Genomic DNA, 18,981 nt, shown 5'->3' on the forward strand with positions numbered 1-18,981 from the left:
ATATTTGATTACGGAACGGCATTTTTTTTTTGTTGTTGCAAATATGAAGGTGTTTAAGATAGAGCACCTGTTATCAAATCTGGATAATTCTGATAAGTGTTTGTGTAGCTGAAATTAAATGCTGATCTAAGCTTAGTTCCGTTCATATTTTATGACAAAATGGCATAATTTGTACAAATTTTAACGCCCTCAGAATGGCTGCTGTGAAATTGATTCAAACTATATTGAGCCGTTTATACAATTATTAGTCATCGATGCATATAATTTCTATATTTAGTAATGCGCAAAGTCTCGTGTCAATCAATTGGAAACTGGGAGACTATTTTATATATTAGGATCCATGTCAAAAAAGGGAATGACTTTAAATAAAAATGCAAGATCACAGGGATATACATATCTTCAGATGATGCTCTTAATTGTTTGAGTTTCCTGGTGATTCAATGAAATCTATTAAACTAGTTCCATTCCTAAATGCTGCTGTAAATTAAAAAGGGCAAGAATTATTTCCAAAATTGTAGAAACACGATGATTTGATGATATGCACATTTTCAGGTGACAAACATAATATTGACTAGGTTTCATGATAATCCATCAATAACCCGACAACATAACTAGTAGCAAAACGATTTGTCGATATGTACATCATCATGCGATGACAAGAATATTTATCATGTTTTATGGTAATACGTCAGACATTGTGGGGCTAGTCTGGCTATCACGTTTGCATTATGAACTATTAGTTTATATTCATTTGTAAAGTTATTAGTTTATATTCATTTGTAAAGTTATTAGTTTATATTCATTTGTAAATCAAAATACTATATTTGCAAGCCATAACCACAATGGATGACACTTATTCAACAAGCATCAGACAGAAAACAAGTAGATTCTTTATAAGGTATCATACAGAGTGGTACACACAACTCAAAAATGCTTTCAGCGCATGTAAGCTGCAAATAATGAGAACACATCTCAGATCAGTTTTTCATGTGTTTCGTCGTATGAATTTATTCATAAACACATTATATCAATAAAATAAAATCAGATAGTAAACAAAACTGCTTCAACAGGATATAACATGGTTATTTTATTGGATTGGATGATATGTGACTGACAAGATTATTATGGAATAAATGGGATTGGGGTTAATTTCAAGATATGGAAAATGTATTTCTGATCTAGTATATTCACTTCTCAATTCTTGTTATCTGTGTTAAAATTGTGTCAATGAATCAACAGGATTCAATGATATCTTAAAGATAAACGAGGCATGAAATTATAATTTCAGACATATTAGTGAACTAAGTACAAAACTATTAAATTAAATGTTGCAGTAGAAACACAATATACATAAATTACATTAAAAATGTGTCTGCTATCTCTATATACAAACCTTCTCAAACCACATGTATGTTTTGATTACTTACGTATTTTATTTTTCAGCACTTCTTTGCGAAATACAAAAGTGGTTTGGAGTTGAAGTAAAAGTATTCATTTATTTTGCAACTAAAGGCCATTCTCAAACGTTTGGGAACTATAGATAGATTGATAATAGCGCATAAGAGATGATTAAGGAATGACTGCAGTTTAAATTGGGTTTCAAAATTCTCAAATTAAAAATCTATTTATGCATTTTCTTTGTTTTATGTTTGTCTGAACACAAAGATGTTGATGGAATTTTTCTCACAATTCAAGGCACTTGACGTTATATAATGATATGATAATGAAATACAAATAATGAATACAATTCAAGGATAAATGAAGTAAGATACAAAAAATAAATTATTTTACAAATTGAACTTTATCCAGTTCCTTGACCAATTTATATACCTTTTAATAGCATGTCCTTCCCATCCCTTTCTTTCCATGCAGTGATCAAAAGGTTGCAATCCCAAATGCATTCTCTTGTTTGTCATCCTCAAAGCGATACATGTGCCAAGTTTGGTCAATAATATGTGCTACTTTGTCTGAATGATTCATACACTTTTAAAACATTTTGGAATGTGAAAATAAGTGTGGATAAAAAATATTATTGTTAATTTTCTAAACAATCTGAAATTTTCCCAGAGATCTCTGGGTAGGGGCCCAAAACAATCATGTAACCTTTTGCATATGAAACAATATATGGAGTTGCAGATAATTTGGTGGATGGACAATAGAGCAAGTATTTCAAGGTTTTTAATAAGTTTGATTATATGTAGACAAACATTAAACAGTAAGTATGCATTTATTCATTAAACTCATGGGTATAGTAACTGTGAATTTCTAATCACTGTGCCATTCCCCACATAGTCTTTTCTCTCGTTGCAATAGGTAGAATTGCATTAAGTCTTACGATTATCATATCCGTTTCAGTATCATTTTCCTCTCTGCTTACATTAACTTATGAAACTGTTTCATTATTTGCATAAGAGTTGTTAATTTCATTTTCTCGCAGTAAAGGTCATTTCCTGCTGGATACTGGGCATGCAACTGTAATAAGGAAAACTAAAGGTTATTGCAACAGACTAATTTGTTATTTTTTATATTAAGCATGTGTAATCAGTGGAAAATTATAATTTGTTATACATTTTTAAAGCCAATGAAGAACTAAGAACGTAATTGAATGCGTATACCTGTACATAATACATTTTCCATCTTATTTCCAATGAATAATGCCTAGTAATCATCAAACTGTTTATAGTATCAGTAGTACAAGATTGAAGTAGAGGGCCTTTTTGCGTTTGAGATTCTCTCCTTATTCATACGCTGGCAATTTATGAACCACAGATCTCTTCATGCAAGAGACAGGTGTGAAGATGTAGCTCGTCCAGACAGTGACGAAATATATGTGACCATAGCTGTTTAAGTAAATTCTTTTTCACTGGGGTTTACCTGGTCACATCGTTACATAGATAAGGTAGACCATTGACCAAGGATCTTTCTTACCCCTGTTGAGCAATCAGGTCCAGTTTGCAGTTCTGACCAATCAATTACTGCATTATTCTCGGTATTTGGCACTTATGCTGCAGGACGGAATCGAGGGTGGGGTGGGGATGAGGTAGGAGAAGATTCAAAACGTCCTCCAACTGATTGAGATTGCATCCATGCTTTATGCCAATGAGCAAGCAGGATTATCTGCAAAAGGCGCATGATTAGTCAGCCAAGCAGAATCAGGTCTGCTTTTTCACTGAGAAAGCTGAGGAGATGCAATCAGTTCCTTTTGGAAATAGACTCTGTGAGCTTGATAATCCGAAACACATATACATTACAAATGAAATATTGTAAAATTGTAAATAAACTCCGAGAAAATATTAAAGATCCGTGGTCTGTCTTTCACAGTGTTATGTTCTTTGTCTCGTATGCCCTCTGGTGCTCATTGCCAGTTCATATATATGTTGCCTGTTGTTTTTTGCATCAGAGCTAAAGTCACCTGATCACTGGGAGTCACATCCAGACTCAGCCCGTCATTATTGTAACAGAAGTGAGCTCTTATTTCAGCTCAGATATTTTTTAATTCGTTTCCCTGAAAAGCAATATATGTGAGTACCTTTTAATCTAATTACCATTTATTTTTTACGGAAACTAATATTATGTCAGCATATTAGGGTATATTTCTTGCGGCAAGCAGGAGAACACATTCTGGAGAAACCCATTCAAAATGCAAAATTCGCAGTTAATGTCAATTACGAACAAGTTTAAATAATGTAGTTATGTAATTCAGATAACAATAACATAAGCGTTGTAAGACACGCTATGCTGATGCAAGACTTTAATAAATCATTATAATCGAGTAATGGCTAGTATATAGCACCAGACACAAATATGTATATTTAACGTCCTAGTAGTAAAGGTATACAAATTATATACTATTTTGTGTAGGTGGCAATATGCATGTCAGCAGTATCTAATGTGCAATGAATACTGTACTTATTTGTGTTTTGTTGTCTTTTTGACACTGATCCTGACTATACTAAAGACAAATTTTCATTATATAGCTCTGCCTCAGATTAAACTGCACCAAAATATTTTACTTGTTATTCAAACGATCATGTTTTCTTCTCATATTTCATTCGGACTGGTTGTTTTATATAATTAGTAGTGCATCGTCATGCATGACGAAAATATACTAATCTTACTATGCGCAGTTTACTCTAAAAGCTATTAGGGCTAGAAGGTACAGAAGATTGTTCATTCCAGTCACGGGAATAGAACGTATTTTGTGCTTTTAGAGGATATAGTCCAGACATGCAGGAGTTACCGTTGATGAAGTCAGCCATTACAGGGTGACTTGAGAGAGAGTAGCCCACCGCTACTATGTCACCGGCTTAACAATATTGAAATTGGTAGAAAACAAACTGGGAAAGTTAAATATCTGATGTTTCGCAGTTTACTACAAAGCCCTAGAAGGGATCTACAATTATTCGTTCCCATCGTTCGAATAGAACGTATTGCTTACTTATAAAGGATGTTATCCAGTTACACAACTGACACTCCTGATAAAATCAAACCGACACAGTAATGTCACTGTTAGTAAAGCTTGTAAAAGCCCTTGGGCTTTTGCTAAAAATGAAAGAAAGTGCTGATATATTATACCTTGATAGCAATTCAGAAGAAAGTTTCATGAAGACGGATGAATAAGAATTTATAATTATGCGTTGGTCCCTTTTAAATGAAAGTGTTAACAAAGCGAGATTTTTCCAACTTGAACGTTGGCGATGCAATGTACTTGTTGAGATGCATGATGACCTAGACTTTTCCATTGTCCTTTAACATAAATAAGAGCCTGAAATATAACCATAGAGGAATCATTTTCAAAACAATCTCCGCGGAAGCTTGTTGGGTAATGACCTTTTTCCAACTCTGAAGGAATATCCATTATGGCGGGTCAAGAGGTCAGCGGTAGAGGTGGACCTTTCATTCAGTCTGCTCAAACGCTAATGCAGATGAAAGAATTCAGACATGGCACCTTTAGAGGAATGAAAGTCAGGATACCAAAGTGAAAATCAGGATTTGGCGAAATACCAAGACCAGTATTTGTGACCATCTATTTACAAAATCTTTACAAAGAAATTGACATATCCGCTGTCTGATGCTTTTTACATATGGTGACAAACGTATGCTACAGTCATTTGTATGTTGATATTTAGCGTCCATTCAATCAACACTTTAACTATCAACATAAAAGATGAAAATGGAAAACATGATCTTCACGGTATGTCTATAATGTATTCCTTGCTGATATCTGCGTCTTTTTGGGTCCCTTTGAAGGAAGCTCAGGCATCGTGAATCAAAATGTATTTTTTCCGCTTTCAAAATCAGAATTTTGGGTAAAAATCAGAAAATTGGAATTTTCGGATTTAAAAAAACACAAAAAACTTCGGTATGTTCCAGAATAAATTGGGATAAGCGTCTGGGAATCTGCACTCAACTGCTAAGCTGCCTGTTGGCTGTTTGGAGGCTTGGGACAAGAGAGAAATGGTTATCAGCTTTATCAAACTGCTATTATATCGGGGAGATTGTTTTCTCCTAAATTTGGATTGTTTAGGAAACTGTTGCTGTTGTGGACAGTATTGAGCCACGTGAATATATCCCATGAATCAGCTCAATTTCAAGCTTGAGACCGATTTTAGCTGTCTAAGCAGTAGTCAATTGCAAGAGCAGTTCTTGTGCTAGCTGTCTCCTGACGTCCTCTTTCTCACCATTTAATAATATGGGTGACCCAAAAGGTTTTGCAAAGGATGTCAGAACATGGTGTGGTCTGAGTCATGACGAGGAACGACAGGCGTCTCGTCTCACCAATACAGCTTTGGCAGAAGCCATCAGAGTGTTCATCATCAAATGGTGAGCAACGTTTTAAACAAGTCTTGCTCATGAGTCCAAGTGTGGTCACTGCTCACTTGGGGTAGTTCTAACATCGATTATGTTGTACTCTCTTCTAAACGAGCTTCAAGGTGGAATGAAGCACACTTTTGTCCCTCTTGTAGAACCGTGACGTAAATATATTTAACACGGCAATATTCTTATAGAAACTTCATTGGTAACACAATCCGAATGTGTCATGTACCTGTGTGCTGAAAATAAAATTGTGAGTTGTCATTCTATGTTTTTGTGTTCTATGGGTACCTGATTTTTTCCAACAAATAATCTGAAATTTCCTTTATTTGCAGTGACTGCATCAGCACACTGAAGGGGAGATGTTCCACTGCATCCTCTAAGTCTGTCAATGACTTCATAGGCCTGACGTGCACTTGCAGTTGGCAGTAAAGGATATTGAAAATCCGGCAGCACCCTGTAGATTTCCTCTGTAAATATCTTGAAACAAACCTCGGTTCATTATATTACTGATTCTAAGTAAATTAAGGCGTGTGAGGTATTTGTACTTTCACTGTGTGAATTATCCTTGTCATGACAAACATCCATGGTTTATATAAAACATTTCCGGCGACATAGATGAAACATCATAATCTCTGAAGTAAGTACGGGGTACCGAAGAATCGGCCCTAAAATATGGCTTGCTGTTTTAAAAGGCACAGCGAGTATTTCTGGTACATATAGCCGGTGATGGTGTGTCCGCCGAATTGCCAGCAAGGACGGTCAGCTCAGTTGCCTTATGGCTGACATATATGTGTGTCAGCCAGGCGGCCAGCTAGATGGTATGTTTCAGATCGACATATTCTTTCATATAATATATAGCTTGCCGAAGCGACGGTTTAATTGTCACTGTACAGTTTGTATGGATGAATGGACGGCTGGACCAGCTGTTTGTCAGCTGGAACAACTAAGCATGATAAATCGGGGTATTGACCTGAATCATCAAGATCAAGACAAAGAACCAAGTCCATACTCTAACATCCAAGAGGACATCGGAGACAAACATCTTGTTTCCAAGGCCGTCTACAACATATAATAACGTTTTACAAATGAAGTCTACCGCATTCTAAAATTAACGAATTGTAACACAATAATTAAAATCCTCAACAAACTATATATTTTCGTGTTCTATCAACATATTAGAGAAGCCATAAACAGTCTACTGAGTTCTGGAAATGTACCACCATTACAAAGAACGATACAATGATGCTTGAGAGATTAACTATTCAAAAGAAGCCTACTTGTGCACACACGAAGCTGTTAAAGGATTACCTTATGGTTAGAATCTGGGCAGTTTAATACAAAACACGGGATATTTGTTGAAGTGTTATTAGTTGTTATGGAATAAAAGTTGGTCATAATATCTTCTAAACCTTTGATAAAAATCGGTGAACCATTTCAATAAACTATTTATTCAGAGACGCTACAATATATATATTTCTTTTGCCATGTGTAACGGTTATTGTAGTGTTCAAGATTATTTTAGAAGAATAGCTCTTGCATTGCTTCTGTCACAGCAAAATACAGAGAAACCACCGGCTAAGAAATCTAAAAAATTCAACGGTTTATGGATGTCCGAGTTTTACGTGATTGAAGGTGAGTTATAAAGATCCAGATTTTGCATTATGTGTTACAAACGTATGCATCTTTTGGATTTCAGTCATGTAAATTAATCGTAATTCTTGTATACAATTTATAATTTAACTGACTATTACAAGATAATTGATTTTAAAGTTGTGATGAAGTTTTCATAAAAATCATACATCATATAATCATCACTGTTTACTTAAATTTTAAATAAAGTATTTCTTTGTTTGTAATTTACATTAGTGAATCCTGCCAAAGGATGTTTGGATCTGACACATCAGAGATAGAGGTATTGAGGATGAAATATACAGCTTAAGGCCAAGTCAAGAACTATCACCGTGGTGAGGACCTAACCTGCAGGACTATAGGAGTGTAACCAGTACCATTACAATAAGAGTAAAAAGGAAACCAAACACTAGAAGTATTTAGCAGGCTGATCATAGTTGTCCTGTCAATACAGGATTCTAATGCCGACAGGGAGAGGACAACTTGACTATACAACTATTGAGAGGATACATAATATAAACAACTCTTCCTATTTTATCAATTGACAATATACTGACTAACATAAGCAAGATCAGAATCTAAATCTAATTTGTGTTCAAAACGTGCAGTTTTACTATACTACGAAGAGAATACATATGGTGAAGAGCATTTTTTTTGTTTTCAGTAACCTTGAATACAAGTTATGCCGATACAAAATCAACTGCTTTCGAAGTCAATCTACTTATCAAAATGTGTAAATCTACTGATGTGAGATTCTGGTTCTATCACATGTATCGTTATTACATATAAATGTATTCACTATATATTTGTGTAGATTATCCTAAGAAAATATAATTGTATGTTCATGGTTATTTGCCTCGGCACAAAATTCTCCAAAGAGAGTTTTGGTGTTAATGTTCGAAATTAGCAGTAAGCCGCCAAGAAATTTTGTGATAAATTGTTTAACCAAGCATGAGGCTATTTCAGTCAAGGAAAGATTACCACTTTTTCAAAGTAGTTATATATTTATCATCTGCTATGGACAAGTCATTTTCTGACTCAGTCTATGCACATCACGTTTCTGGCTCTTGTATTACCCTAGCCTTGACATAATGTTCGCGTTGGGAAAGTGCCAAGAATGTCAACCGAGAACATTGACGCACGCGTAATAACTATACTTTTGCTTACGTTCAGGCTAATTGTCAATCTGAGCAAGACACTTCAATGGATTTATATAAAATAAATGGAGAAAATCACCAGAAAATGGTAGAAACTTTATCCACATGACAAAGTACTCATTGCAAAAGAGAATCATATAAAACTCATTATACCTTTATGAAATTATTCGAATAAAACAAAATACTATAGAGTGAATTCATGTTTGAAAAAAGAAACATGCCATTATATATGCGAAGAATATGTCATTTTTGGTTTTAGATGGTGTTTTTCCAAGTGTTGTCGGAACGTTCTGTGCTCAAATTATGTTCCTGGATGTGCTACCTCAAACGTAAGGAAGGTAAAGCCTGAATAGGGAAACTATTTTCTGAATGTGGTTGTGCTTAAAACAGTTTACGAAATGACATGATTTTCATATTGAAATGGGGACTGTGTTGAGTACCAGTTTACGAAATAACATTATATTCATACTGAGAATGGGACACTGAGATGATCTCGATTGCATAAAGTAAGAGGCAGATAATATACATGTACTGGACTAGATAAAAATAGTAAATTGATATAACTGCATGGAACTTTGGAATAAATGTTCTCTGTGCGCTGCAATGAATAAAAAAAACCCCAGAGTTTCCACGAAAATAAATTCCGATGGAAAATTCAGTAGTCAAGGGCTTTAACAAACTACATCCCTTTTCGTATAAAGATAAATTTGATCTTCTTAGAGCTTTATATGCGGCCTTTTTGTGTATTTAACACAAACAAACTGACTAAAAATGTGAAATGAAATTGTTGAATGTCAAATAAAATTGGTAAATACTTTGAAATTACCCACAAAAATATAATTTTCGGCATCTAGTTTACTGCTCATGTCGTAAGTCTGAAATTTATGATGGCGTTTTCAAATTAAACTACAGGTGCAAGTGCTGAATGTGCGATGTACGTTAATGGTACATGTTTTGAACATTCTATGCGAATCTGAAAGTATGATACTTGATGACAAAAATTCACTCAGCAACATTTATATCATTAAATTTATTATTAATTAGTCTTGGTCATTAAACAACTTTAGGCGATCTCACAGTCATGACTAACATCTTTGTGCATATAATTCAATCTGATGTCTTGACATTTTGGTGGTCACCTTTGCAAATTATAATGTAAAGAAATTCTACAAGTTCCATGGCACGAAGCTACGTACCTAATTAATGAAATTCTCATATAACACTTAACTACACATAACTATTAATGTTGCCTATTGTTGGTTATGCAAACGTTTCTAAAACACAGAAGCGAATATTAACAAATTTTAATAAATCAATTACAGGGTAATTTTGCGCTTGTTATCTAGCACACTGAAAATTTACAACAGCTCTTATACCTACCATTAACAAATTCCCAAACATTTTATTACTCTTATTTATCATCACCAAAGGCAATCACATATTGCCAGTGACCACTCCATATATACAGAGAAACTATCTAGGGGGAATAGAGTCAGAAACAAGACATCTGTTTCATATGTCTGAACATTAAGAATATTCTTCCCAGTTTAGGATCTGTATAGAGATTTTCATATTTTTGTTTTTATTTTTATTTTGCTCAAATATCCTCATATTTGTATGCTCTATTTTGTAAGATTTCAAAGGCCTGAGGTCAAATGGAGTACATTTACCAAGAAAACATATCTTAACCTGTGCCACTATCGCAAACTGATTTTTATGTCAAATAAAAAGGAATAACATATAAATCTACTTACCTTAGTAAATTTTGTCTCTTGAACAGCAATTTCACCCTTCAAACCATATTGGCAGTTGTGACCACAAAAAACACAACGCCTCTTATCCGTCCGTCAAGACAATTGTACATTGTATGCTTTTCATGCTAAACATAAAGCATTCCAATAATATCGAGGAAAGAATCTTATAATGCTTTTCCTGAATACTATTACCAGGTTTGGCATTGGTTCCAATGATTTTGCATGTTAACAATTTTAAACATCTGTTCACAAGCGGTTTCTCATGGAACGTTTAGAGAAGTATTTATGCCTTTGTACTTTAAATAATATATTATGCATCTGAAAAATATGTTTGTAAATAATGATTGGATATGGACATCTTTGGAATGTGCGGTTAGAATTATTTTAATGGTTGCATTTATAAAATTGAAATCTGGATGCCTCTAATTAATTTTGGTTGGATTTAGAACTGTGCTTATTAGCATGCAACACAGAAGAAATTTTGTTGTGTACCTTCTGACGTCTCTATTTAAGATGTAACGTGAACCATTGTATGATGTTGTCTTAACCATTATGGCAATATAATTTTGAGATAAGAACGATGTCATCTACCTAATGAAATGCTTTATTAAAAGGTACCTGTCATAATTCCTGTATTTGTTTCATTGAACAATCAACTTCTAAAATTTTCCTTTGATTCATTTCAAATCTTCACAGAGTCTAGTTAATCCAGCTGATGTGATATACCATGCATTGTATATCACTTCATGGCTGACAACTTTTCCTTAAGATTACTATTTTCACTTAAACAACCATTATACACCATATACCCGACATCCACCTTGCTTTTCTGACTTCTAAAATTAACGAACACCTCATATATGTCCTATTCCCACCCACTTTACTTTAAACTTATAATAACGGTATTTAACTTGATATCTGTCATATTTTTATTTACATTACCTTTCTGATTTCTGGAATCTTTGTACCAAATCACATGTCTGTAAACGGTTCCATACGCATTAAATCGTTTACGTATATAATCAATGTACATAGCAACATGCTGGTCAAGTTTCCTTTCACATTATATTTTTGACTTCAACGATATTTGTATATCACTTTATGTCTGCGAAGTGTCCATCAGCATTACTTTTCAAAATCACTGTACGTGACCTCTTGTCTGTCGCATTGTTATTTCTACAATCATTATTCACAAGCACAAGTCTGTTATTTTTGCATTCTTGCTACTTCTTTACTTCCTCTATCACTGTATAACTTACACATGACACTCAAATTAAAAGGATCAGCTCAGGACAAAATGGAAGCTTTGCAAAATTGACTGCGCATTTCAACTTTAAAAGATAGAGAATTTGCTACGAAATTGTCAAATTGTTTATTGCGCAACGAGTCTAAAACTTTTCTTTCCAGTATGATGATCCAAAACATGGAACTCTATGTGAGTAGTTTTTGTCCGTTTGCATGAAAAAGTTTGTGTTATTTCCGAGTCAAGGAAACTTAGTTTGACGAAATCTAAAATATGATTATCTACGGTATAAAGAGATTATATGTTTACTATAAAGTTGGCAAACAGTATCTCAGCGGGTTCATTTTTATCCACATTCTATTCCGATTTTGCAAACATAAATTTCAGTGATGGCGTATATGATTTAATATGCTGCATGACAAGTGATGGCGCATTCTTCCACTGTTGCAGATTTTACAACCAGCGTTATGGGAAACGTAGAAGTGCATGTTTATGCCCTTTGAACTTTATTACAAACATTGAAAGTTCCTTTTTAATCCATCATTGAGTTTCATCTGATATTTTGCTTCCTTAGATTTTGATAATGTAGCATTGAAACAAAATGCAAACCGACCCTATTTTATGCTGATTGGGCTCATTACCCTGCCAACAAAACCAAAGGGATGTTAATTGTTGTATGCTGATTGAATGTGGCAGCTAAATTGTATTGCACTACTTCTGCCAATTCAGTCATGCTATCACAGATAGTGTTACAATAAATATACTGGAATAGAAGCTATGTTTGTAAAAGAAATCGGAAAGAATAAACATTTTCAAAAATAATTTTGCATGCAATGGAGATTTTAGTCATGAATATTAGACACCTCTCCTTTCGGGAGGAAACCGTCCTGTCCAGGAGGTTTACGTATATGGTACATCATATAATATCTGTTAAGTTTCCATCCACAGTACTTTTGTATGCATTATTGTACATGAGAATTGACTTTTAGAAAGGTTCCTAAGGTTTCATCTCCTTATTTCGAATATTTCGTTGCAAAGAGATTCATTTTCTGCCTTCATGGCATCATATATTGACTTCAGGGAAACACCCTGCTCTAAAAGGTATCTTTTAGTGATACCACTTTGTCCTTGATACTTGTCATAAAACCATGTTGGATATCCACACAATAACATCAGCTCAAGACGGGCTTGACCATCAGCAGGGTTGATAAAGAAACCTGGGGCCCCTGATGCACCTTTTTCAAATGAACAGTGAAAGAGAATACGATGTTCATTATCAATACCAAGATATCCATCCTCATTAGCAATTTCCATGCTCCAACTCTTAAGATTTATAATATCAACTGGTTCCAGCTTAACAAGCTGGTACTTATCTGTCCTTTTTATATCAGCCCTTGAATGACCAATAAAGTAGCCAGGACCTCTCCCCTGCGGGGACTCTAAAACGTTATAAAAATTTGTAAAGGGTGGTGGGTACGACCTCGAATCATGTTTGAGCTTAAGAATAACTGTATCCAGATAAGCATTCTCATATACTATTTCAGGTTCAAAGTAAAACACAAGATTCGGATCAGGTAGTACATCATTCCGTTCATAGGAAAAATCGATGTACACTCTGGCGCTATTTATGTGACGTTTATGTAGCTGCATCTGGTGTTGATGGAAAACAGGGACTGAAAAAAAAGATCACTCTTGATAGATCAAAGTATTAAACACTAATGATTTAACTTTAAGCAATGATTTTATACAAATGATACTCTAATAATTTCTCTAAAATATGCAATTTGTGCAAGACTATTATCAAAATATTGATGTATAATGTTCGCCCTTAAGTGCATTGTCTGAAAGCATAAGCACAATAAAAATCTTTATAGCGATTCAAATTACGTATAAATATAGCCCATCAATAGTATTAGGTAATATAGGCAAATTAAAACAGCAGTACAGTATACACCCTCCCCACATTTACCAGCCCTCCATGTAGACACTAGTTGTACATAGTTGGCAGTAGCTATAACTAATCCATTAATTTCAATGACCTTAAATTTTGGTCACGTTATGGAACCTTCGACTAAACGTACTTGGCGTAACCGTGGTTTTACTATACTTAAATCTGCACTGACCTCAAAGCCTTACACCTCAAATGACCCATAAAATTCTGTAAAAACAGATATTTGTTTCTGAGACACAATGACCTTGCTTTTTGACATTATCGCTCCCAATCAACCGGTGTCTTTTATGCCAAAGTGCAGGTCCAAACAACAGTTTGGTCACGGTACGTAACCTACCACTAAAACAATCATAAAAACCTTGTTTTTCTTCTGTCAATCACGAAAAGCTTGTACTATGATTTACGTAATTCTTATTGACCCCAAGTGAACATCATTGGGTCCAGGTCTATGATATACAATCAATGTTATTGCACCTCAACAAAGTTTTCTTCTTTCAGTTATAATGACCTTGACGTATGACAAGTCTTTTTCATTTATCCAAGTAACGGCCATCATTTTGTGGAAATGAATTAGGGCACATATGGATGCACGTTCAAAATTATAGCATTAATGTTCTAGGACTTAAGGTTGGTAAATATAAATACCATAATCATTGCTGTATGAACAGCACTCTCCACGATAAATACTCTCATCAGAATTGATTACCTTACATAGTACGGCATCAGAGAAATTGACTAATGTAGCAGGAATATGATTTAATGGATGCACACAATGAAATGAAGATGGATGAAAATATGTACGGGATGAAATGATGGATGAATATCTGAACAGGATAAAATGAATATGGACTTACGGATTTACAGGAATAAATGAAGATGGATTATTGGACGTGCGGATGAAATAAAGATGGATGAATGAATGTACACGGTTAAATGATCGAATAATTAATGTACAGGACAAAATAAAGATGGATGAATGAATGTACATGGTGAAATGATGGCTGAAATGGATGCACATGATGGAATGAAGATCAATGAATGGATGTAGAGGATAAAATGAACATGGGTGAATGGATGTACAGGATGAAATGAATATAAATGAATTGTGATAGGGATTAAGTGAAGAGGGATGACACCAACGTTATGCCAGGAATATAATCTTACAATGTTATACTGACACCAGCCTAATGACAAAGCATAAATATTATAATGTTGTAATAACAGCAGCTTTATGACAAGAAAATAATCTAGCAATTATATACTGACACCAGCCTAATGACAAGAATATACTCTTAGAATGTAATATTGACACCAGCCTTATGACAGAAACATACTCGTATTGCTTTATAGTAATACCAGCTTTAGGACAGGGATATACCCTTCCAACGTCATAGTGACACCATCCTTTTTAAAGGATTCAAAATCGTACCAAAACTCCACTATAAGGCCATTTTTGTATCATAACAAAAATCTATTATTAGATGTCCTGCCAAAAATCCACTACAAGGCCATTTGTGCCTTTTGTGCCTTTGAAGGGCATTTTGTTTACAAAAGACAAATAGAGAAGTTTAATTTAATAATATTGAAGAAGGTTAAAACCTTTACTAAAATGATGTAATTGACATCCTAAATAACTATACTAACAATAGCGGTAAAACTATGCCAGTTTCAGCATTATATATCGCTAAACATTCTAGACAACATATAAAAATGTGTTTAAATAAATAGTAGTATTTGCTGACACTGACAACTTTTCAATGGTATTTTAGCACAATAGTAACTTTTCCTCACCCTGACTAGCTTTCGAAGCTATTTTAGTACAATGATAAATTGTGCTGCCCCTATCTTACTTTCAAGGATATTTTACTACATACTTAATGTTTTTGCTGTTTTTGTACAATGTTAATTATTGCTGACCCTTACACCTTTCAACACTGTATTAGTACAATATATAGTATTGTTGACCCTGGCCAATTGCAAGGCTATTTTAGCCCAATAGCCATTATGACTGACCCTAAATACGTTTAAATGCTATTTTTAAACAATTCTAATTATTGCTGTCCTTTTCTACCTCTCAACACTATTTCAGTACTATAATAATGATTGCTAACTCTGACTGCCTTTCAAGGCTAATTTAGTCCAATAGTAATTATTGATTACCCTGACTACCTTTCAACGCTATTTTAGTACAATAGTAATTATTGCTTAACCTAAATACCTTACATTTAAACGTTGGAAAACTCTATGCAAAAATATCTCCTCTTATATCTGTTCAAAACTTTAGCAACTGAAATTAAGAAGTAGGAAGCAAGGCACATTGTTTCCAGTCAAATTCTCGAAAAGCCTTTATAGCAATGTTTAAAATAAAAACCGTTCTGACATACATTTGTAGTGGGAGTGGCATTATTGTAGTACCTATAGCACTACTTTAACAACATTCAATTGATAAGACTTCCCGTCATATGCGGTCAAATACTCTTTAGTATTTTTGTGACGGTGTTTAAAGGTTTTTCTGTTTTAAGAAACAGTGCTAATATCCACATTTCAAAAAAAGTCTGATGATCCTTATAATATCACATCATTTATAAATGTCATAAACATTACTACTCAGAAGAAGTGATTTATAAGAGTTTATAATATTATTAGTGTTGGCAATAATTAATGATCGATCGGCACCATTTGTATAAGAAAGATCTTCATGTGATACCTTATGGCAAATTCTAAGGTTGGTGTTAGTTTTGATATGTTCTCTAAAACTGTTTACATCTATAGTAATGTTATTGGTATTTGTTTTGTTTTTTTTTGGTTTTTTTTTTTTTTTTTTTTTTTTGTGAATTGGTATGGTGTATAGATCTACAAATTATACAAGGTCTTTATGCCAGGATGATTCTGTTAAATGTAATAGTTTATGTTTATGTTTATTGTTCTTGAGATTGTTGTATACTTCTTCTTTTTTTTATTAGGCAATCCAAGGAGTAAATGATTACCAGAAGGACAAAATGACTACATAGTTTCATGTATACTGACCTAATGTTTTTGACAACATTTGGCAAGAGAAATATGAAGAAACAGATGGAGCATATCAATATCCACTGCCTCTTTGTACATCTCACATATGACCCCTTCCAGGCATTTCAGCAACACATAATGGAATGTCACCCTGGCATAAGAATACCTTCCAGCTGTTATAAATATTACAAGTTTACGGGCTTTTTTCATTCTCCTCCAATGTGTTCCTGCAAGTCAGTTTATAGATCATTCTTTTCAAGGATATTCTTAAGAACGAGAATGCACCCTACAGGTAGTATTACATGATAATCAACCCTGTATGATTGGTGCTTCTATTATTTAATAGATTATTAATATTCATTTAATATTGACACTGAATAGTGATCTTCATTCCAGAAGCTGTTTGCATGAGTTATCTATTTTAAAGACGAATTGACCATATTAATTTATGTTCTACCCACCTGTGTGTGTGTATGTGTGACAGTGTATATCCATCTCTCTCTTTCTCTGTCTCTGTCTTGGTTTCTGTGTATGTATGTATGCATGTATGTATGTATGCATGTATGTATGTCTGTAAGGAATCGATGGATGGATGGATGGATGGACGCATACACGCACGCACGTACGTACGTACGTATTTACGTATGTATGTACGTTTGAATGTATGTATTCCATATTTTAATCTACTTTCACGACATTAAGGAGCATTAATCTATAAGAGAGACCAGATGCAACACAGGTTTCGATATATACTCGTTTGAGTATAAATGTGTCCAGTGATCCCACTTTCCCAACCTTTCTAGAGGAATAGCAGTTTTAAATAGTCTTGGTCTGCCATAACATTTCCTAAATTTCACAACGGCCCAGAGGACTATCAGTTTTAAAAAATCCTGGTACTTCTAGAACTAGAAGCTTGAAATAATTCTGGTCCTCAATAAAATTTACATTTGTTTTTCATCAGCTTGTAACGTTGTTGTATGGGCCACGTGCTACATGTGTTTAACTTGCTTATCGCCAAAACAGTGTTGTTATTAGACTCGTGGGGAGGAGTAGATTTCAATTGCTTGTTAAATCACAGCTACTAGCAGCTATAAAACGAGCTATCACCTAAACTGGAAAATAAAGATCTTTAATGTGTTATGTTTTTTGTACCATTCAGCAAATTACATACTAATGGAGGTAATTTCTTTTCAGAAAAGGCAGTATCCAATATGATGTTTTAGTATGTTGCTTTTAACCATGAATATATCATGACACTCACCATTCGTAACTATAGATTCAACAACATGTCTTGCTGTCATGATATAATCCGGCTCAACACGAAATCCAGTACCATTGGTGTCGGGTGTTCGTATTATACCAACAGACATGGCAAGTTGTACTAGTTGTCTTTGGACAAACACTGCCTCAGTCTGGTCAACATCAGCTTTCAAATTCCCTGCCTGAGACACCTGGGTTTCACCCTGTACCTGAAGGTTCATATGCCTCCCTGTTTGTAGAAAACATAAAGGTGATGAAGTAAGATCATGATGATTGTGTTTTAACAAACAGTATACATAGGTCCTTGGATATAATGGTGATATATAAACAAACGAATTGAAAACTTACTTTATCATTCCAGTTTTGATCATCAACTAAACTGATGGCGTGACAGAGGGCAACAAGATAAAATACAGCTTTCCCTATCAACTAATAGTGCATAGGGATGCAATGTGGCTTTCTTTATCCAACTGTTGTGATATAGGGCAATGGGATACATGTACAATGCAACTTTCCCCATCAACTAGTGCGATATAGGCATTGGGATAAAATACAACTTTCCCTATCAAATGATATGATAATGGGCAATGAGATAAGACATTCGCTATCACCATATTGTTACATAGGGAAATTAAGTACAACGTTCCCTGTCAACTGATGTGACATAAGATAATTAGATACCGTATAACATTTCCTATCCATTGATGTGGTATAGGAAAATGCAGTAAAATTCAGCCTCCCTATCAACTGCTAATCTGACTTAAGGCAATCAAGTATTTTCTATCAACCAAACGGATGAATGATTTATTGAAATGCCTGAAAGAATTAAGCATAAAATCTAGAAAAATACAACTGGTGACCATCACTGCTACATTTATTCAAATTAACGAAATGCAATTTAATTTCCTAACATTAAACTTAAAACTACATTGATTTTCTCTCCTATGTTGGACAACACAGCAAGCATGTACATCAGTCACATGGAGTATTTAGAATGGGTATATTATCTACCATTGCATACCACGGAATACACAAAACACATGTAAATTGGTCGCGTGGAGATTCTATAACGGATATATTAACTATCACTGTATACCATATGAATCAATTCTCTTGCATTCTGGAGGTATTTTGCTGGTGTCGACTGATATGGTTGATACA

At 34.2% G+C, this 18,981-nt stretch overlaps 1 protein-coding gene across 1 annotated transcript in view; it reads right to left on the bottom strand.

The window, feature by feature from the left end:
- Positions 1-8,686: 8,686 nt before the first annotated feature.
- LOC149788755 (uncharacterized) overlaps positions 8,687-18,981 on the bottom strand; it is a 95,921-nt gene continuing 85,626 nt past the window's right edge. Inside the window, exons 13-14 of the mRNA XM_089974842.1 lie at positions 17,822-18,049; positions 8,687-13,273 (exon numbers count right to left, since the gene is read on the bottom strand). Of these exons, the coding sequence (XP_089830968.1) occupies positions 12,606-13,273; positions 17,822-18,049 (896 nt within the window). The 3' untranslated portion in view covers positions 8,687-12,605. The remainder of the gene's footprint in view (positions 13,274-17,821; positions 18,050-18,981) is intronic.

The sequence above is a fragment of the Sinohyriopsis cumingii genome, chromosome 11 (genome assembly GCF_028554795.1).
Source record: "Sinohyriopsis cumingii isolate HCF-2022 chromosome 11, ASM2855479v2, whole genome shotgun sequence".
Taxonomy (NCBI): Eukaryota; Metazoa; Mollusca; class Bivalvia; order Unionida; family Unionidae; genus Sinohyriopsis; species Sinohyriopsis cumingii.